Below are 23251 nucleotides of genomic sequence, written 5' to 3' on the forward strand. Positions count from 1 at the left end.
CTGTCATAGACAATTTATTTCCCGTTCTACAAGGTTAAATATCTATGAGAAAGTAATGTTATGTTTCTTCAACAGGTGGCAGCAGTGGCAAGGAAGTAACTGCAACATGGCGGACGTGCGTTTGAGCTTTGAAGTGCGGAAGCAGATAATTAAGTGGTACTAGAAGTTTGAGAATGTAGCTGCGGTTCGAAGACAGTGGAGAAGTGAGTCTGGTACGCAACCATCTTCAAGTTTAACAATTACACGTCTACGAGACAAATTCGAAATTCATGGAAAAGTGTGTGATGTGCATAAAGGTCGATCAGGGCGACCTCGTAGAGCTACAAGTGATGATTCCACAACTGCGATCTTGGAACTGTTTCAGTGTTCGCCTCAAAAATCTTCAAGGCAAGCGGCACATGAGAGTAATATAAGTGCTAGTAATGTGCTACGCATTCTGAAGAAAGGCAAGTTTCATGTGTACATTCCGAGGCTGGTCCAACAGCTAAGTGACGACGATCCAGATCGAAGGTTAGAATTTTGTGAATGGGTTCAGGAGATAGTGAGACGTGAATCGGGATTTATGGGTAGCATAATTTGGTCGGATGAAGCCCAATTCAAACTCAATGGAACTGTCAATAGGCACAATGGTGTGTACTGGGCTGAAGATAATCCTCACATTACAGTTGAAAAGGCTGTGAATTTGCCTGGTGTAAATGTGTGGTGTGGTTTGTCCGCAAGGGGACTCATTGGAACTTTCCGCTTTGAAGGTACTATTACTGGAGAAACGTACCTAACAATGCTTGTTGACTCCATACTCACTGCCATTCGTGCATTATACGGTAATGATGAGTTTTATTTCCAACAAGATGGCGCCCCGCCACACTATCATAGGGACGTCCGAGCATACCTTGATCAAAATGTGCCAGGTCAGTGGATAGGACGCAGGGGACCAATCGAGTTTCCTGCACGCTCTCCAGACCTCACGCCGCTGGATTTCTTCTTATGGGACACAGTAAAAGATGGGGTGTACAAAAGTAAACCACGTAACCTGGACACACTTTCGAATGAGATTCAGGCGGTGTGCGCTGAAATCTCGTTGGATTCAGAAGAATCCAAGAGAAGACAGTGCTGCCAAAGCAGAGTTACTAAAGACAGCCTTCCGAAATTCCTCCATGAAAGAAGACGAAGTAAATATTCCAGAATTCGAATCAAGAACAGCTACCAACATGAGTAACATAGAAGTAGATGTCATCTAAATAGTGAAGCAACTTAAATCACTTACCAAAAGCAAGTCTTCCGGTCCAGTTAGGTTCCTTTCATAGTATGCTACCACAATAGCTCCATACTTAAAAATCCTATACAACCGTTCACTCGACAAATGATCCGTACGCAAAAACTGGAAAGTTGCACAGGTCACACCAACATTCAACTAAGTTAGTTGGAGTAATCCACTAAATTACAAACCCATATCATTAACGGCGACATGCAGCAGAATTTTGAAATACATTTTGTGTTCTAACATCATGAATTACCTCGAAGAAAACATTCTACTGACACACAGTCAATGTGGATTCAGAAGACATCGTTCTTATGAAACACAACTAGCTCTTTACTGGCACGAAGTGTTGAGTGCTATTAACAAGGAATTTCAAATTGATTCCGTATGTCTGGATTTCCAGAAGGCTTCTGACACTCTACCACACAAGCGGCTTGTAGTGAAATTGTGTGTTTATCGAATATCCCTCAGTTATGTGACTGGATTAGTGATTTCGTGTCAGAGAGGTCACAGTTCGTAGTAATTGACGGAAAGTCATCGAGTGAAACAGAAGTGATTTCCGGCGTTCTCCAAGGTAGTGTTATTGGCCCTTTGCTGTTCCTTATCTATATAAACGATTTTGTAGACGATCTGTGCAGCCGTCTTCGGTTGTTTGCAGATGACGCTGTCCTTTATTGACTAGTAAAGGTCATCAGAAGATCAAAACAAATTGCAAAACGATTTAGAAAAGATATCTGAATGGTGCGAAAATTGGCAATTGACCCTAAATAACGTAAAGTGTGAGGTATTCCACATGCGAGCTAAATGAAAACCGTTAAACTTCGGTTACACGATAAATCAGTCAAATCTAAAGGCCGTAAATTCAACTAAATACCTAGGAATTACAAGTACGAACAAGTTAAATTGGAAAGAACACACATAAAATGTTGTGGGGAAGGCAACCGAAGACTGCGTTTTTTTTTTCTTTTTTTTTCATGGCACTTAGATCTAGTAAGGAGACTGCCTACACTACACTTGTTCGTCCTCTTTGCGAATACTGCTGCGCATTGTGGGATCCTTACCAGATAAGACTGACAGACTACATCGAAAAAGTTCAAAGAAGGGCAGCACGTTTTGTATCATCGCGAAATAGGAGAAAGTGACACTGAAATGATACAGGATTTGGGATGGACATCATTAAAAAAAAAAGGCGTTTTTCGTTGCTGCGGAACCTTCTCACGAAATTTCAATCACCAAATTTCTCCTCCGAATGCGAAAATATTTTGTTGACGCCGACCTACATAATGAGAAACGATCACCATAATAAAATAAGGGAATTTGGGTGTGGCACGGAAAGATATATAGGTGTTTTTTTTTCCACGCGCTATACGAAATTGGAATAATAGAGAACTGTCAAGATGGTTCTATGAACCCACTGACAGACACTTAAATGTGATTTACAGAGTATCCTTGTAGAAGTAGACGTAGAAGATGTAAAAGAAACGTGTGTGTGTGTGTGTGTGTGTGTGTGTGTCTGTGTGTGTGTGTGGAACTCCGCTGGCCGGCGGCGCCTTACCTGGCCCACGGAGCAGCGGCAGCGCGAACTCGCGGCAGCACTTGCACATGAGGCTGGCGCACGAGCAGTAGCGGCTGGGCCCTCCGCCCCCGCCGCCACCAGCCGCCTCCACGTCGCCGGTGGCCGCCTCCGCGGGGGCCGGCGCTGGGGCCACGGCCTGCTTCTGGCCCGGGCGGCGCTTCGGACCTGCGCAGCCCATCAGAGTGTCACACCGAACACAAGGCGCATTTCATATAACCCTACATTACACTGAGGTGACGAAAGTCACGGGATAGCGATAAGCACACACACAGACGGCGGTGGTAAAGGGTGTACGAGGTACACAAGGGCAGTCCATTGACGGAGCTGTCATTTGTACTCAGGTGATTCATGTAAAGAGGTTTCCAATGTGGTTACGGCCGCACGACGGGAATTAATACACTTTGAACGTATATTGTTGGATCTGGACGCAAGGGACATTCCATTTCAGAAATGATTAGAAAATTCAATATTCCTCGATCCACAGTGCAAGAGTGTGCCGAGAATACCAGATTTCAGCCATCACCTCTCACCGCAGACAACGTAGTGGCAGACGGCTTTCATCTGCAGTGGCGTTTGAGTAGTGTTGTCAGTGCTAACAAATAAGCAACACTGCCTGAAATAACCGCATAAATCAATGTGGGACGTACGGCGAACGTATCCGAAAGGATAATGCGGCGATATTTGTCGCTAATGGGCTATGGCAGTAGATGACTGAAGCGAGTGCTCTCACTAAAACGACGACATCGCCAGCAGCGCCTCTTCCGGATTTGTCACCATAGCGGTTGGACACTAGACGAATGGAGAACAGTGGCCTGGTCAGATGAATGCTGATTTCAGTTGGTAAAAGCCGATGGTATGATCCGAGTGTGGCACAAACCTCACGAAGCCGCGGACCTAAGTTTTCCCAGGGACTGTTGTCCTCATCATTTCGCAATCATTCGGGAAAATGGCGAGACTGGGCGGAGTAAAGATTGGGATTTTGTATGGGAGCTGATAACCGCGTCGTTGAACGCCCCACAAACCAATCATCATCAGTTGTGAACAAGGTACTGTGCAAGCGGGTGGTGGCTCCATGATGTTGAATGTGTTTACGTGGAATGGACTGTGTTCTCTGGCCCAACTGAACCGATCACTGGCTGTAAATGGTTTTTTTCGGCTACTTGGAAACCATTTGGTGCCATTCATGGACTTCATGCTCCAAACAACGATAGAATTTTTATGGATGACGATGTACCATTTCGCCAGGTCAACATTGTTCCCGGCTGGTTTGAAGAACATTCTGGACAATTTGAACGAAAGATTTGGTCACCTGTCGAACTATTATGCGACATAATCGAGAGATCAGCTCGTGCACAGAATCCTGCACCGGCAACACTTCCGCAGTTATGGACGGTTATAAATGCAGCATGGCTCAACATTTCCGCAGGGGACTTCCAACGACATGAGTCCATGCCACGTCGGGTTGCTGCACTAAGCTGGGCAAATGGAGGCCAGACACGATATCAGGAGGTAACCCATGACTTTGTCACCTCAGTGTAAGATACAATGGTCTCTTTAAATATAATAAAAACTGAAACAATACCAACAGTAACTCAGTTAAACATAACACAAACGATAAGAAAGTTAACTGTGTTTGGATCAAAAAATAAAAAGTTCAAGGATGACATCGTTTCCACGATGCTGTTATAAGTGCACAAATGATGTGGATACATCATCCGCGTACTTAGTGGATATGAGAAAACATGTGCCGTGCGTGACATGGTCGTCAAAGGATGCGACCTCGGATTATGTGTACACAAACCACGCTCAGCTGCGTACCAGATGTCGACCCTTACCAATGGACCTGGACGCGGCGAAGGCCAGCAGCAGGAATATGAGCAGCAGCTCCAGGATAAACGAGAGCCGCATCCTGGATGTCAGAGGTGGTCAGCGGCGCTGTCGGTAGGCTCCAGGCGGTGTGGTTCTCTCTCTGATACCTGCAAAACAGTGCACTCGTTACCATCAGTTGGTTTCGAAGATTAACGGTAATCATGTAGGCCTAGGATTCTGTCTCATTCTCACACAAAAAACCTATACTCATTTCTTAATTGCTGGTGTTGGAGATTAAAAATTAAAACTTTCCCTTCAGCTGTGTATATTGTGTTCAAAATACTAGACGAAAATATTTTCTAAGCTAGGAGAGACGGGGGAACATTGGGCATAGGGGCACGAAAAACAATTAGTATTATTTCGTTGAACTTCCTTCAGACTGCGCCACCAACAAAGACGATTGATGGCAACAATATTGTCGCCTTTCCGTAAACGGGCTAGTGCAGTTACATTGTCCAGCGAGATAGGCATGCTTTTATGTTTTATTGTCACTGAGAGTAAAATTTACTTCCTCAAGATGTTTTGCTGTGTACTCCGAGGTAAAGCTCTCACGAAGCACAAAAGTGCAGCGATAGAAGTCCATGGACTAAGGATTATTTTGACGTTTCAGATGGTGATATAAGTTTAAAACGTTTTCGTAAACGCACTAATATAATTCAAATATGGCGATGGGGTACAATGGCCCATTAAATAGGGGCACGTTGGCCCACATGGCTAACCTGCCCCGTTCTTTTTTTCTAAATGATTACTCTTACTAACTTTAATACTCCCAACAATGTCAAAGATGATATTCAATGCAATTTTTATGTGAGAAAATTATGTCCTGAATTGATTTGAAGCTGGTAATATTATTCAACGTGTAATTATGTTTGTTTTCTTTCCGAAACCAACAACTTTCCTTCATGTATTCAACCAAAACGATTGTAATACAAATTTGAAAGGATTAGTTATGGGACACTGCATGACATATTTTGAAATACACTCCTGGAAATTGAAATAAGAACACCGTGAATTCATTGTCCCAGGAAGGGGAAACTTTATTGACACATTCCTGGGGTCAGATACATCACATGATCACACTGACAGAACCACAGGCACATAGACACAGGCAACAGAGCATGCACAATGTCGGCACTAGTACAGTGTATATCCACCTTTCGCAGCAATGCATGCTGCTATTCTCCCATGGAGACGATCGTAGAGATGCTGGATGTAGTCCTGTGGAACGGCTTGTCATGTCATTTCCACCTGGCGCCTCAGTTGGACCAGCGTTCGTGCTGGACATGCAGACCGCGTGAGACGACGCTTCATCCAGTCCCAAACATGCTCAATGGGGGACAGATCCGGAGATCTTGCTGGCCAGGGTAGTTGACTTACACCTTCTAGAGCACGTTGGGTGGCACGGGATACATGCGAACGTGCATTGTCCTGTTGGAACAGCAAGTTCTCTTGCCGGTGTAGGAATGATAGAACGATGGGTTCGATGACGGTTTGGATGTACCGTGCACTATTCAGTGTCCCCTCGACGATCACCAGAGGTGTACGGCCAGTGTAGGAGATCGCTCCCCACACCATGATGCCGGGTGTTGGCCCTGTGTGCCTCAGTCGTATGCAGTCCTGATTGTGGCGCCCACCTGCACGGCGCCAAACACGCATACGACCATCATTGGCACCAAGGCAGAAGCGACTCTCATCGCTGAAGACGACACGTCTCCATTTGTCCCTCCATTCACGCCTGTCGCGACACCACTGGAGGCGGGCTGCACGATGTTGGGGCGTGAGCGCAAGACGGCCTAACGGTGTGCGGGACCGTAGCCCAGCTTCATGGAGACGGTTGCGAATGGTCCTCGCCGATAACCCAGGAGCAACAGTGTCCGTCCCTAATTCGCTGGGAAGTGGCGGTGCGGTTCCCTACGGCACTGCGTAGGATCCTACGGTCTTGGCGTGCATCCGTGCGTCGCTGCGGTCCGGTCCCAGGTCGACGGGCACGTGCACCTTCCGCCGACCACTGGCGACAACATCGATGTACTGTGGAGACCTCACGCCCCACGTGTTGAGCAATTCGGCGGTACGTCCACCCGGCCTCCCGCATGCCCACTATACGCCCTCGCTCAAAGTCCGTCAACTGCACATACGGTTCACGTCCACGCTGTCGCGGCATGCTACCAGTGTTAAAGACTGCGATGGAGCTCCGTATGCCACGGCAAACTGGCTGACACTGACGGCGGCGGTGCACAAATGCTGCGCAGCTAGCGCCATTCGACGGCCAAAACCGCGGTTCCTGGTGTGTCCGCTGTGCCGTACGTGTGATCATTGCTTGTACAGCCCTCTCGCAGTGTCCGGAGGAAGTATGATGGGTCTGACACACCGGTGTCAATGTGTTCTTTTTTCCATTTCCAGGAGTGTATGAAATCCAAGTGTATCTTAGAATGTAATCATGTTTCTGCTCATATTCGTTATGCCGTTATGTTTTTAGGATGGCTCGAAATTGTAAAAAGAAAACAGAAAGGTGCAATGTTTCTGAAGCAACTATGAGATTAGCAGTGATGGCAGTAAAACGAAATAAAGATTTAATATTTTAGCTACTTTAACAATGGCATCAAATGTAATGGAAGTAATCTATAAAACTAGGTTCGCTAATAGTTTTCTGAAAGATTTCTTTATCCGAGAATTACTCAAATAGGCCCTACATAGGTGAGGGAAATCCATGTTTCCAGGTATTTGACACGAACAGGAAATAATTAGAAAAAATCAGCCTCGATTGCACAAAGTACCTGGTGTTTACCTAGGTTTCAGCGTGGATAACCACGTCTTCTTCAGAACAATTTTATAAAACAGCTTGCCTAAATGGGCATAGTCAAAGGCTAAAATAAACACCTACAGGGGCAAGACCCCACTAAATTTTTTTACAAATATTTTTTTACAAATATTGACTTGGTACATACATCTACATCTACATCTACATGACTACTCTGCAATTCACATTTAAGTGCTTGGCAGAGGGTTCATCGAACCACAATCATACTATCTCTCTACTATTCCACTCCCGAACAGCGAGCGGGAAAAACGAACACCTAAACCTTTCTGTTCGAGCTCTGATTTCTCTTATTTTATTTTGATGATCATTCCTACCTATGTAGGTTGGGCTCAACAAAATATTTTCGCATTCGGAAGAGAAAGTTGGTGACTGAAATTTCGTAAAAAGGTCTCGCCGCGACGAAAAACGTCTATGCTGTAATGACTTCCATCCCAACTCGTGTATCATATCTGCCACACTCTCTCCCCTATAACGCGATAATACAAAACGAGCTGCCCTTCTTTGCACCCTCTCGATGTCCTCCGTCAATCCCACCTGGTAAGGATCCCACACCGCGCAGCAATATTCTAACAGAGGACGAACGAGTGTAGTGTAAGCTGTCTCTTTAGTGGACTTGTTGCATCTTCTAAGTGTCCTGCCAATGAAACGCAACCTTTGGCTCGCCTTCCCGACAATATTATCTATGTGGTCCTTCCAACTGAAGTTGTTAGTAATTTTAACACCCAGGTACTTAGTTGAATTGACAGCCTTGAGAATTGTACTATTTATCGAGTAATCGAATTCCAACGGATTTCTTTTGGAACTCATGTGGATCATCTCACACTTTTCGTTATTTAGCGTCAACTGCCACCTGACACACCATACAGCAATCTTTTCTAAATCGCTTTGCAGCTGATACTGGTCTTCGGATGACCTTACTAGACGGTAAATTACAGCATCATCTGCGAACAGTCTAAGAGAACTGCTCAGATTGTCACCCAGGTCATTTATATAGATCAGGAACAGTAGAGGTCCCAGGACGCTTCCCTGGGGAACACCTGATATCACTTCAGTTTTACTCGATGATTTGCCGTCTATTACTACGAACTGCGACCTTCCTGACAGGAAATCACGAATCCAGTCGCACAACTGAGACGATACCCCATAGCTCCGCAGCTTGATTAGAAGTCTCTTGTGAGGAACGGTGTCAAAAGCTTTCCGGAAATCTAGAAATACGGAATCAACTTGAGATCCGCTGTCGATAGCGGCCATTACTTCGTGCGAATATAGAGCTAGCTGCGTTGCACAAGAGCGATGTTTTCTGAAGCCATGCTGATTACGTGTCAATAGATCGTTCCCTTCGAGGTGATTCATAATGTTTGAATACAGTATATGCTCCAAAACCCTACTGCAAACCGACGTCAGTGATATAGGTCTGTAGTTAAATGGATTACTCCTACTACCCTTCTTGAACACTGGTGCGACCTGCGCAATTTTCCAATCTGTAGGTACAGATCTATCGGTGAGCGAGCGGTTGTATATGAGTGCTAAGTAGGGAGCTATAGTATCAGCGTAATCTGAAAGGAACCTAATCGGTATACAATCTGGACCTGAAGACTTGCCCATATCAAGCGATTTGAGTTGCTTCGCAACCCCTAAGGTATCTACTTCTAAGAAACTCATGCTAGCAGATGTTCGTGTTTCAAATTCTGGAATATTCCGTTCGTCTTCCCTGGTGAAGGAATTTCGGAAAACTGCGTTCAATAACTCCGCTTTAGCGGCACAGTCGTCGATAACAGTACCATCGGCACTGCGCAGCGAAGGTATTGACTGCGTCTTGCCGCTTGTGTACTTTACATACGACCAGAATTTCTTCGGATTTTCTACCAAATTTCGAGACAATGTTTCGTTGTGGAACCTATTAAAGGCATCTCGCATCGAAGTACGTGCCAAATTTCGCGCGTCTGTAAATTTTAGCCCATCTTCAGGATTTCACGTTCTTCTGAACTTCGCATGCTTTTTCCGTTGCCTCTGCAACAGCGTTCGGACCTTTTTTGTGTACCACGGGGGATCCGTTCCATCTCTTACCAGTTTATGAGGTATGAATATCTCAAGTGCTGTTGCTACTATATCTTTGAATTTGAGCCACATCTCGTCTACATTCGCATAGTCAGTTCGGAAGGAATGGAAATTGTCTTTTAGGAAGGCTTCTAGTGGCACTTTATCCGCTTTTTTAAATAGAATTATTTTGCGTTTGTTTCTGATGGATTTGGAAGAAATGGTATTGAGCCTAGCTACAATGACCTTGTGATCACTAATCCCTGTATCAGTCATGATGCTCTCTATCAGCTCTGGATTGTTTGTGGCCAAGAGGTCAAGTGTGTTTTCGCAACCATTTACAATTCGCGTGGGTTCGTGGACTAACTGCTCGAAATAATTTTCGGAGAAAGCATTTAGGACAATCTCGGAAGATATTTTCTGCCTACCACCGGTTTTGAACAAGTATTTTTGCCAACATACCGAGGGTAGGTTGAAGTCCTCACCAACTATAACCGTATGAGTGGGGTATTTATTTGTTACGAGACTCAAACTTTCTCTGAACTGTTCCGCAACTGTATCATCGGAGTCTGGGGGTCGGTAGAAGGAGCCAATTATTAACTTAATTCGGCTGTTAAGTATAACCTCCACCCACACCAATTCGCACGGAGTATCTACTTCGACTTCACTACAAGATAAACCACTACTGACAGACACAAACACTCCAACACCAATTCTGCCTAATCTATCTTTCCTGAACACCGTCTGAGACTTCGTAAAAATTTCTGCAGAACTTATTTCAGGCTTTAGCCAGCTTTCTGTACCTATAACGATATCAGCTTCTGTGCTTTCTATTAGCGCTTGAAGCTCAGGGACTTTTCCAGCGCAACTACAACAATTTACAACTAAAATTCCGACTGTTCCTTGATCCAAGCACGTCCTGTAATTGCCAAGCACCCTTTGACATTGCAGCCCATCCCGCACTTTCCCGAGGCCTTCTAACCTAAAAAACCGCCCAGTCCACGCCACACAGCCTCCGCTACCCGTGTAGCCGCCAGCTGAGTGTAGTGAACTCCTGACCTATTCAGCGGAACCCGAAACCCCACCACCCTATGGCGCAAGTCTAGGAATCTGCAGCCAATACGGTCGCAAAACCGTCTGAGCCTCTGATTCAGACCCTCCACCCGGCTCTGCACCAAAGGTCCGCAGTCGGTTCTGTCAACGATGCTGCAGATGGTGAGCTCTGCCTTCATCTCGTAAGCAAGACCGGCAGCCTTCACCAAATCAGATAGCCGCTGGAATCCAGAGAGAATTTCCTCAGATCCAAAGCGACACACGTCATTTGTGCCGACATGTGCCACCACCTGCAGCTTGCCCCTCTAGGTGTTCATTTTAGCCTTTGACTATGCCCATTTACGCAAGCTGATTTATAAAATTGTTCTGAAGAAGGCGTGGTTACCCACGCTGAAGCCTAGGTAAACACCAGATACTTCGTGCAATCGAGGCGTATTTTTTATAATTATTTAGATACTTACTATTGCTGACGCGCTGCAATGCTGAAAGTTCTCGAACAGAAAACGTTTTTGAAGAGTACCTTAGTAAAGTTAGTGATATACACTTCGGCCTTTGACCAAAAGAAGTTCGACGGTTTCCCTGCACCTAAGCAGTTGCCTGTCAACGCAAAATACTCCAACCTTAGACTGAATTTGGAAAGACGTGACGTGTTGGTTTTCAGTATTTCTGAAACGACATCCAACACTCTCCAATCGAACTCCTCAGTTAGCTAGTTTGGTACGATCTAGTAGCTCCAACAAAAGAAACACAGCTTTGTTTTTTGCCAACCTGACCAACGTTTTGACAGGACTGCAACTGACGCCTGGTGATACCTTGAATGTAGATTAAACTGGAATCACACTGTCCAAAGGCCTGACAGAATGGTAGCTCGAAGGCGATTACATCCAACAGAGCGGAGAACATCAGCTGAAAGAGAATAATTTATCACTAAGACTTTAGCTGTTTGTGCAGTTGGGAATGTCTTGCTTCTATTTTTCATATTCCCAATGATTAACTTCAAACCCCATTTTATCGGACGTGGTCCTATTGGCAGCAATGGTAGTGCGTGACCCTCAAGCTGGATGACAGAAACTACCTTCTTGAAATACACGCAACGTTTCGTATCACATATCCGATGTTCCGAAGACCATCCTTGCTTGGTAATAATTGACAACCGTAGTTCCCTTTTATGAGTTGGAGTCTTATTTGCAAAGAAAATGGTGTCACACTTTTGTCTTTCCCAGCTCAAAGTAGTCACAAACTACAGCTCTTAGATCGAAGTGTTTACGGCTCTTTTAAGAAATTTGTATGGATCATAGCAAACAAAAGATCAATGACAATATACGGGGGCCTAAGCATTGTAAAAACTGTACTGCCAAATGCAGTTACATCTAGAATGATATTGGCTGGATTAAAAGTGACAGGCATCTCCCCCTTAATCAGGCACATTTTCAAAGATACAGACTTTCTGCCTAAGTATACAACAGATAGGCCTGATCCTAATGCTGTCGTTTATGGTTTGATTGCTGAAGCTTGCCCTTCAACTGCTGAAGAATGTAATGGTACGCCTATTTTGTCAGTAAAAACGCCTGTTAAGTTGAACGTCATGTCGCGTGGAAAACCGTGCGTACCAACGCCTGAATAAGTCACAGACAAGAAAAAAAACAGTAAAGAAGTGAAGAACTGCAGCAATAATGACAGACGCTCCAGTTAAAGACGAATTACAGCGCGAACAACAAGCCTCCAAAGAGGGCAAGGAAAACACTTTAAAGGGAAATACATGTTCTGCGCAAAAGTGGCTGTGGTCATTGTAAAGCTGCTCGAATAAAGGGCAGAAAGAAAGCAAACATTCGTAAGAAGGTTCTTCAAGATGAACATGATGAGGGTTAGGATGCTCCCTGTCTTAAACCATTTTCTTGTTGCAATCCAGGTGATGAATAGATTCAATACACAAGTTGCAAGAGGCGGGCATATCAGCCGCGTGTAAATAGTGTCGTGAAAGGATATTTTTATGAATGTTTGAACTGTGAAGATCCTGTCGGACAATCGGACGAAGACTGATAACAATTTTGGACTTGCTTTTGTGTCAAACTGTTATTAAAGCAATGGTAATACAATTTATGACTGTAGTTTCTTTCATAAAGCTGTAGGAATTTATGTTAAAAATGCACTGTGAGTATTAAAGTCGGTATATTTTCAGATAAATAACCAATGTCGTAAGTAATTAAATGATAAAAATCAAATGGGCTAACTTGCCTCATCTGCTAGTTTCACTTACCTCGTGGGTGGGATAGGTTGGGCAATGTGGTATTGCTGTACTAAATATTTTTATGAAGAGAAAATCAGTGAGAGGCCGTAATCACTTAGTTGTAAAGTGCTGAAACTTTGTACCAGTGTTTCCACATAAAAAGATTGTAGGTCCGTAATTGATGAATCGTAACGAGATTTATGCAGGTATAAGAAATATGAGCAGCTACGAAATCGATCGCATATAACATTTTTACATCAATTAATAAAGCTGGACGAAACATTTTTTAAAAATTTTTTTGCTCGGCGTTAGTACAAAGAGCTTAAGTGGTAAGAATTAATGTTCTGTGTGAGAACAACTCATTTTTTTTCTAAAATGCGCCACTGGCAGAAACAAAACAATATCAACCCATAAAGATGTAACAAATTCTGTTTTAGCGGTACAGATTGAGATCACATAATGCTGTCGATTCTTTTCAGATGCTGGGCCTGCCAAGAGCGATGATTCATTATTCTTTCTATATATCGAACTCGATCTGTTCCACTTGTGCAATTGAATCTGTCAGCACTACTCGCTCTATTTGTTTAACTGAGTATTCGTTTTCCTTTCATCGGCGAGGCTACCAATGTCTAACAGCGTGCCATCTCTGTGGACCGGGTACCTTTACACAATACATATTTCTCACACATAATGAACAGAGATGTGGGCACTTGATTCAGTGTCTGTGAATCCGCTTACTCTTCTCTTAGCTAGTCACATAAATCACAACCTTTGCCGAGCCAATAAAGAAAAAAAAACCTCTTAGTTAGTCAGAGAGGAAGTGTGAGTGGATTCCCAAAACATACTGTGACATGCACGCTTTATAGTTCATGTTCACTGGAAAGAAAAGAAAGGGGTTACCAATTACCGCTGCGATTGTTGTGTGTCAGCAGAATCAGCTACCGATGAGTATAGGAAGCTTTTCTGTAGTCTTTGTAAGCACCTCAGGAATAATAATGTAGTTACAACCCCCAGCAGATCTCGACAGCGGTCTACAGCAACGATGACTATCGAAGGCCTACAACACTTTTAACAGATTTTCTCGTTACCAGACATAATTTGGGGTAGGTATCAGCTTGCTCCCACTTAGGATTCGGGAGTTATTCACACTAAGCTTGAAGGCGGTCGCACGAGCTAAAAAAAAAAAAAAAAAAAAAAAAAAAATGGTTATCAGCTGACGTGATGATATCACTGTCTTTTTTCAATAGCCATAGGTGGCTACGAAAGTTACAAGCCATGCTAAATGACAAGCATGTTGTGGTTATCAAGTCAGCTTCAATCAAATTAGACTGACAAATTATATTAATTAACTTCTAATTAAAATATACCCTCATTTACATCTTTGTAGCACACTTCCCAACTTCTAGCCGCGAGAGAGATCAGTAGTGGACGTCTTCACTGCTTCCATTTTATTGGGACTTAATAGTGGTTATGGCATTACCGTTGCAATGAGGTGCTTTCAGCTTTCTAAACACAAACGTCCATTATGATTTTACTCTCAGTCCAAATAAAAATGCCATCGCTGGATTTTGAGATAACATACCGCCTCCAGTTAGTAGAGTGCAATGTTTTTCTTCCACACGACGACCAAAATCTTTCGGTACCAAGACTCTTCAACGCTAGTGCTTGAAAACAGAGTATTAACTATGAAGTGAGTTCATTCTTATGAACAGAAAAGCACTATTGCAATTTCTGTCACCATTCGCAACTTCATCCCAAAGACGAAACACTCTGTTAATAACAATTAAATGAGTAGTATTTAGGACACAGAACTATTTATTTGTCAGTTGTTTTGAAAATATATTTAATTTAAAATAAACAATCTATCTACCGCTGGAGCTACTGAACTAAGAACAACACAGAATTAAGGAGTCTGGGGAGATTTTAAATCTTTCCGGGCTACTGAGTCGTAGCCGAGCAGTAAACTCGACGGAAGATATTTTAGAGGGTGTCGTGGCTTCGATTCACTGCACAAACGGCCTCACTGCTGAGCGATGAGGAATTTCCTATCCTTGTACATTGCGTGACGACTTTTTTTTTTTTTTTTTAATTCGAGCATCGCTGACAGTTACAATTTACTTCCTCGCTACAACTGAAGCTATTGTCGTGTGTTTGGCAATCTCTATCGCTAATACAACAATAGTTTCAATAGGAAAGAGGGAGGCCTCGACCTCATTTCCAGTTCTGTGGAGGAAATTCAGCCTCCCACCGTAGGGCAGTAGCGGTAGTGTACAATAACATACAAACGCAGACTGCTGTCGAATTCCACAGACACATGGCATCACTCCTTGTTGCCGATAGACTTCACTACCAAATTTCCCATTAGTCTACTTAGATACATAATGTGCAGTTAATCGTTACCAATATTCCCCACCCCCTCTGGAGATGCCCTCTGCAAACTCGGAGAAAATATTGCGTTTATCGAGGAAATCCATTCCATTACGATTCAGTAACATGGAAAACTTCAATAATTGTAACTTTTGTGAATATTTCGACTGTGTCCTTAGCCAACAACTGGATCTGTTAAAAATTTCGTGAAACTCAGAATGATTTAGCTGCCGAAACAAGTCGTGTATGAGTTAACCTATGTCTGTAACGTAAGGTCTTTCATAATAAATAGTTTAAAGAAAAAAGAAAAGGAAACTCCGCGATCGTTTCCTCGAGACCAGTCGATCGCCGACCGCCTGCCGTGTCATCCTCAGCCACTGTCATCGGATGCCGTATGGAGGAACACGGGATCAGCACACGGCACTCCCGGCCGCTGTCGACGTTCCGACCTTCAAGCCGCTCGCTTCCTCTGAATCAGGCAGCATCTCAGTTGTCATCACGGGGTTGAGTACGCCCCGGTCAATTTCTCCCGCCGAGGAAAAATCCCTGGCAATCGATGAGGGTCTATCGCGTCGACCACTCTTTTTTGTAGCTCTCGGCATTTGGTCCGAGCGGATTTCACATGACACCAGGTTCATCGTTATTTTTTATTACAAAGGGCAGCTAGTTTAATAATTATTTATTCCAATGAACTGATCGGGACTCCAGTTGATTGTTGGGTGACATAAATTTATACATTACTTTATATTGATATTACCGGTAGAGATTCAGAGTAAGGAAATAAGTTTAGTGTTTAACGTTCCGTCGACAACGAGGTCGTTAGAGACGGACACAAACACGGATTAAAGAAGAATGGGGAAGGCAACCGGCCGGGCCCTTTCAAAGGAACCATCCCGACATTGCCTTAAGCGATTGAGGGAAATCGCGGAAGATCTAAATCTGAATGACCAGACGGGCTTCGAACCGTCGTCCTACCGAAAGCTGGACCAGTGTGTCAACCACTGCGCCACTGCTGCCCCACGTCGCTCGGTATAGAGATTCAAACAATCCCCCTGGAGGTTGCACCCCACAGTTTGAGAACTGCTGTTATTTAGGCTCTCCAATGTAGTTGTATTAGCCACGACCTCTGAGTCGTGGCCGTCCCAAGAGGAAGCGTCTGCTACAAAGATACTATCGCCGCATCTCTCTCAGCCGATTTCCATATCACTGGAGAAGCAGCTTATTAGGAAATAGTACAAAATAACAGATAGAGCTGACTAGTTTTCTTGTAGCAATTACCTTTCTACCCAAAAAACCTGCCTTCAAATACACATTTAAGGGGGGTGTTAAGACTTACTCACTTTTCTTTATGTCTCACCGTACGCTTCAGAACTGATTATTCATACACATTACATAAAATTGGTAGCAGGATTTCTTAGCTTCTTTGGTAGCCGTAACCCTTCTGGCCGCCAGAATTTGGCGCACGTGCTTTGGTTTATTGGGCGAGCTGACGTGATCCCAGATAGAATTAACTGCTATTTTGTCTCTTCATTAACTGCCGGCCGCGGTGGTCTCGCGGTTCTAGGCGCGCAGTCCGGAGCCGTGCGACTGCTGCGGTTGCAGGTTCGAATCCTGCCTCGGGCATGGATGTGTGTGATGTCCTTAGGTTAGTTAGGTTTAAGTAGTTCTAAGTTCTAGGGGACTAATGACCACAGCAGTTGAGTCCCATAGTGCTCAGAGCCATTTGAACCATTTTTTTCTCTTCATTAACTAGGAAACCCCTGTCCCTTCACCGACTACAATTGTGTAAAGTGGCATTTCTCTTCTGCATCGTAACAAAAACGAACGTCCAGAGTCATTCTTAAAGTTTTGGAACATAGGAAACACTTTTGAATCCAACCAGTACAAAACCTGTGGGGCCCTTGTCGTTTAGCCACGATCTTATCTAAAAAACTTGAATAAACTTCCGGAAATTTGACCGATAAATTCCACAGACGTATAGCCACTTCTGTCAGGATCACAAACATTTGTCCTTTCATTCTGAAACAAACGATAAGATTGACGCGCAACACATCCACTTATCACATTCGGTCCGTACACATCAAGCGTGTAGAGATGAGTAACAACAGCTTTGAGATTTTGGTTGCCACAGGCCTTATTACAAAGAATGGATTTCACATTTGGCGGGATTCGCAATAGCTACACTCATTCCGAACGGCTATTGTAGGAGGACGAAAAACAGTGAGCCGTATGAATAAAGTGAAGGAAACGCTTTTCTTCCAAGTTAGAAGCTTAAGTTTCGGAATTTATGAATAAAAGATGAAGCAAGAACTCTAGATTGTGGGAACAAAACGGGGAAAGTAGCTCTTTGAAGAGCATCATCTTTACGCCAGTGATTGTTGTAAGTGCCAGTGATTTCAACGAAGAAAATGTTAAAGAGAATAAGAATTATTTTCTGCCAGACCTACAGAAGAGACGAGGTGGAGCTCGATTCGTCAGAACAAAGGATGAGGCATTTCCTTCGGTATGCAGCTGAATCCAGGATTCCAGTCTGCCATTTCAGAAGAAATGGGCACTCATGAAATTACAGTGATTAGTGCTTTTGAAACGATAATGGAAAAAGCTGATTTGTGGATGAAATTTCTGTCGTCACTACATGATGTGATTTTGGCAAAAGAAGAGTGGCTACAAAAATGTAAATTTGCAGATGATGCTGATGTAATTGACTGAGCGTGTGAATTCCGCAACCAGCGTAGTATGGATACGAATTTATTAACATAAAGTATTACGTTAGTATAAATGTTCATGCTATATGCAGTGTAAATGAACAGAACTGTAGCGTTAAGGCTATCTGGCCCGGGTTATCACTGACGTTCGAATATGAAGAAAGTAAAATGCCCGGGAAGTGCTAAACGAATTTCAAAATGAGTTTAAGAGCACTCTTCTTTTGGGCGATGAAAGCTATTGCCTAGAGCCCTGGCTGATGAACCCTGTCGTAATTCAACAGAGAGTAGTCGCAAATCATTCAGTGTGACGGTGCGTTGTTTTGAGCAGCTGAAGAGGCGGTTTGCTATTGTACAATGTGAGTGTAGAATTGCCTTAACAAATGATTCAACAATTATAGCTTGCTGCTTTGTGCTGCATAATATTGCAAAACATCTGCAGGATGAAGATTTTGAGCATACTGCACAGGATTTACATGGCGGTCCTTCTTCTGAACATCGTTAGTCTACAAGTCACATGTGGGCACTTACAACAAATCGCAAGGAAGCCTTAGGTTTTAAAAAACCGTTTGCTGTACAAAGGCTGCTGACTGTGCAAACTAGGCAGATAGCTAGGAACTTTCGTATTAGAAGTAAATGGAAAAAGGCTATTTATACAATCTGAAAACAAGCTTGATTTCATCATTTTGCTTGCAAGTAAATGTTGTGGCTTCCACATTTTATCTTTCAAACATGCATTTCAGTTTTATTCATACGTTCCAGTGTGAATTTCTCACTGTTACAACTCTGTAAACATAGTTACATACTGCGAAAGCAGTTTCCGAGTGTCCCGTTCCTCCCAGTATTCCCATACGACTAGACCTTTTTACTATCACTTGCACTGAACCCTTCCAATACCATTTCTTTCCGAGTGAAAGACAATGTATAATGATTTTAGTTCATGTCTTATTCAGAACAAACAATATTTTTAAAAAATTTTACCCGCCGTTTCGTATTCCAGTTTGCGGAAGGGTGGGATGTACATGGTTATTCGTAAGTACCTTAGGGGCTTAAGAAGCCGACTACAGAAAAACAACAAGGCCTTCGGGAGACAGATACACGGCAGTGACCAGAGAATCTCTCCAAGTTTTAACTCACATTGCAGGTAGGTGTTCTGTATGGGCAGCGTTTGGGACGCGGCAGACGTCAATACGAGCGTGCGATTCAGTCAAACGAATTCCTCGGGAAGGCAAATCTGTACATCGGGTTGCCTATCTGCACGCGTCAACTAACTCGGTGCTATAATACGGAGCGGAGAGTTAACAATGAAACTTGAAGATATCACAACCTACAAGTTCCAGTTGCAATTATAAGAATTCTGCAGACCATTAGCACGTTTACCATAATCAGTGGGACGCTGATACATAGCAATAACATCCAACAAATTTTCACAGGTTCTCTGATAACGTATCGTCTGACTCGTACACCCAAATGGCGTACTTGTCCGACGATACGTATCCCCATAAATGCCTGGCTTTTAATTCATATCTGATGACAACGCGAAGCTCAAAACAAAGACATCGCGAAACTAAGAACAAGATTATCTGCAAAAAATATGCACTTGGATTACCTACAGCGTATCACATTTGCATACTACGGAAGTACAGGACTACAGTCAAGAATGCACAAAATACCTGAAACTGTAAAAATGTTACGGCTTCTGCATTCGAACGACAGCACTGCTTGTACGATGGAATGACTCAGCATTTCTCCCTCGTTTAGCTGCCATCAAAGAAACTGAATAACACTAATACTGAGTAACAGCTGCGGAACGAACGGCTGCGGTAGAACGTTCCCTAGTAATGAAGACGACGTTGCAGGCGTGAGGATAAAATCCTGGCCGCACGGACTTATCTGTGAGTAATAGGTTGCGCGATGGAACTCTGAGGCTATAAAAACTCACAAGAACCGTTTATCCATAAAATTTCGGGAATACAACCGCGTAAACTTCATTTCTTTAAATATTCCTGCCGTGTATCTTCCTTCCGTCTTAAGTCGGGTTCACACACGCACAAAAGTGTCGCCACAGCTAGTGTCACACTGCAGTCGCTGTGTGAACTCCGAACATTTAGTGCCTTAATTTAAGAGATGCAACTCTTCTCACGGCACAAAACGTTCAGATAGATTGTACTTTGTTGTGCCTACCACCACTGCTCTCTGGTGGCAGTAATTCGAAACACTAGCACTCTGTCACAGTTATCGTGGAGTAATTGCTGCTGCACTCAATCCGATTTCAGTGTGTTATTATTTTATTTCTGTTTAAATTGAAAACAACGGTCGGCAGGTACACTTTCGTAGCTTTCAGAACTACGAGAATAGCAACTGGTTTAATTTTCTGCAGCAGTGTGTGTGTGTGTGTGTGTGTGTGTGTGTGTGTGTGTGTGGGTGGGTGGGTGGGTGGGTGGGTGGCTGTGGGTGTGGGTGTGTGGGCGGGTGTGGGTGTGGGTGTGTGTGCAAACTAATGACATATCTGCGTTTCCGACAGTCTTACAAGATTTTTGAATGAATAAATAAATAAACTTTATATAAGTAACCAAAAATGTGATTCGTATAAACTTCGTAATTCGTGAGACCAAGCATTGTATAAACGATGGATTATATGCAGAAAATAGCTCCAGAACGTGAAGTGCCAGATGTTAAACTAAAAACTAATTTTTCGAAATGCCTGTATCAATGAATACAGCACAATTCTAAGCTTCTGGAGGAGTGGCGTGTCTGCAGATGATATTTACATGATAGCTGTTGGTTAGTTTGCCATTGCACACAGCATTTTCGTCTCCATGTGTTATTTATTTTATAAATGTGTTTGAATCCCCTGGTATACCCACGTGCGAGATCTACTTCCGGATCCAACATCTGGGTTTCATTTTCCTTGTATTTAACTCTTGTCGCAGGTCTAAGGCTACAACCTGCTCTATAACGTTCGTACTCGCCCGTATGATTTCAATTGACGCAATATTGGAAGTTGAGCACCTACGTAGAATTTGTGGCGTCCTGTGTGAACGATCGCCACTACAGCAAGCCACTAGGTGTAGCGCCATATTACAAGCCTGTGTGAACCCTGACTTGGGAATTAGTCGCCTGAAGCTATAGTGCACCACATTACTTATTCCGATGTTTCAAACCACAGAAACACAAGCACCAGAAACGTTTGTCGGAGTTAAATGAGTAAGCCTAAATTGAATCTGTGGCTACGAGTTGTATCCATGCTGAGATATCGATTTGTCATTATTAGCTACACTGAAGCGATTGAAGAAAGAGCCAAAATCCATGATTTGTCTAGGTTTGGCGAGGAATGAAATAACAAAGGTAGCGATTTCATCCTAGGCAAATCATGGAATCCGGCCCTTTCTTTAATCAACTCCCAAAGACGTCGCTGCAGTGTAGCTAATAACGACACATCAATATCCCAGCTTAGATCGATCCTGTAGTCTCAGATTCAGTTTGTTCATGCGTTTTGCTGGAGATCAGCATCTCTGGTGCTTGTGTTCTTTGGTTTTAAACGGCGGAACAAGTACAGTAGCATACTGTAGCTTCCAACGACTCACTCTTAAGATGACCAGAACGTACACAGCCTAAAAGTTATAAGAAATAAAGTTTATGCCAACGCGTTCCCGAAATTTTATGTAAGAATTATTACGCCGCGGAAACACCAAGATGCACTCACGAACGGTACTGATTTGTTCTAGATTACTGAAATTTTAAAGGCATGAGGACAAGCAGTGAAATAAAAACTGTTTTTCTCATTGCTATCCCAAAAGTATGTGAATGGCGAAAACTCGTTTTTCACTTGCTGCATCTAATATGTTCCAGCATCTAACACATTATTTGCTTAATACGAGTAGATACGCAGCAGTAACAGTGCTACTGTAACAGTTCATTACGTGTCGCCTATCCTTGATACCTACCCTCTGTCTTCCAGCAGAACTTGAGGAACCCGTCCAGAACCTCCAGGAGCAGCGCTACTACCGTATGCACCGGTGCTGCACTCTCAGAAGCTCAGCAGGACCACTGTGCCTTCAGTGGCAGCCGAGAGGTGCAGCCAACCGGCAGACCCTCCCTGCGTGGGTGGGGGTCCATGCACGCGGCGCCGGTCGTTGTGCTGGAGGTTCCAGCTGCAGCAAGCGTGCAGCCCTGAGCCACCAGCCGTGTCTGACGACCGCCACACAGAGCCCCTCTTAGCGGAAGTCTCAGAGAACGGCCGCAGCTAGAACCTGATACTGGACGCGGTGGATGCCGTTAGCCGCTAGGCGCCCGTCAGCCGAGCCGTGGCATAAAATTCTATGACGACTGCATTCGTGCTCGAGAGCCACCGTGCGGTGCAATGCACTGTGCGCTTCAAGCTGCTGTTATTCTACTTCCCCGTCCTTTGGCCTCGCGTCCTTCTCCAGAGTCAGACAGAGCTTTAGCGTACCTCCATGTTACTCAATCTGTACAATGAGAAAGAAGTCAAGGAAAACAAACAGAAATTTGGAAATGGGATTGAAGTTCTGAGGGAAGAAATAAAATTCTGTAATTTGTGGATGACACTGTAATTCTGTCAGAGGCAACAAAGAACTTGTAACGCTGAATAAACGGAATGGATAATGTCTTAAAAACAGTTTTCAAATCAAGCTGGGGTAATGAAGTGTAAGCGAATTAAAGCAGGCGATTTTGGAGAAAATACACTACTGGCCATTAAAATTGCTACACCAAGAAGAAATGCAGATGATAAACGGGTATTCATTGGACAAATATATTATACTACAACTGACATGTGATTACATTTTCATGCAATTTGGGTGCATAGATCCTGAGAAATCAGTACCCGGAACAACCACCTCTGGCCGTAATAACGGCCTTGATATGCCTGAGCATTGAGTCAAACAGAGCTTGGATGGCGTATACAGGAACAGCTGCCCATGCAGCTTCAACACGATACCACAGTTCATCAAGAGTAGTGACTGCCGTATTGTGACGAGCCAGTTGCTCGGCCACCATTGACCAGACGTTTTCAATTGGTGAGAGATCTGGAGAATGTGCTGGCCAGGACACCTGCGTCGAACATTTTCTGTATCCAGACAGGCCCGTACAGCACTTGCAACATGCGGTCGTGCATTATCCTGCAGAAATGTAGGGTTTCGCAGGTATCGAATGAAGGGTAGAGCCACGGGTTGTAACACATCTGAAATGTAACGTCCACTGTTCAAAGTGCCGTCAATGCGAACAAGAGGTGACAGAGACGTGTAACCAGTGGCACCCCATACCATCACGCAGGGTGATACGCCAGTATGGCGGTGATGAATATACGCTCCCAATGTGCGTT

General features: G+C 43.9%; 1 protein-coding gene across 1 annotated transcript in view; it reads right to left on the reverse strand.

The window, feature by feature from the left end:
* The window catches only part of LOC126272820 (nucleoprotein TPR), a 73847-nt gene that overhangs the window by 18297 nt on the left and 32299 nt on the right, over positions 1 to 23251 (reverse strand). The window contains exons 2-3 of the mRNA XM_049976016.1: positions 4670 to 4810; positions 2814 to 2999 (exon numbers count right to left, since the gene is read on the reverse strand). Coding sequence (XP_049831973.1) covers positions 2814 to 2999; positions 4670 to 4742 — 259 coding nt within the window. The 5' untranslated portion in view covers positions 4743 to 4810. The remainder of the gene's footprint in view (positions 1 to 2813; positions 3000 to 4669; positions 4811 to 23251) is intronic.

Source organism: Schistocerca gregaria, chromosome 5 (assembly GCF_023897955.1).
Source record: "Schistocerca gregaria isolate iqSchGreg1 chromosome 5, iqSchGreg1.2, whole genome shotgun sequence".
In the NCBI taxonomy this organism is placed as follows: domain Eukaryota; kingdom Metazoa; phylum Arthropoda; class Insecta; order Orthoptera; family Acrididae; genus Schistocerca; species Schistocerca gregaria.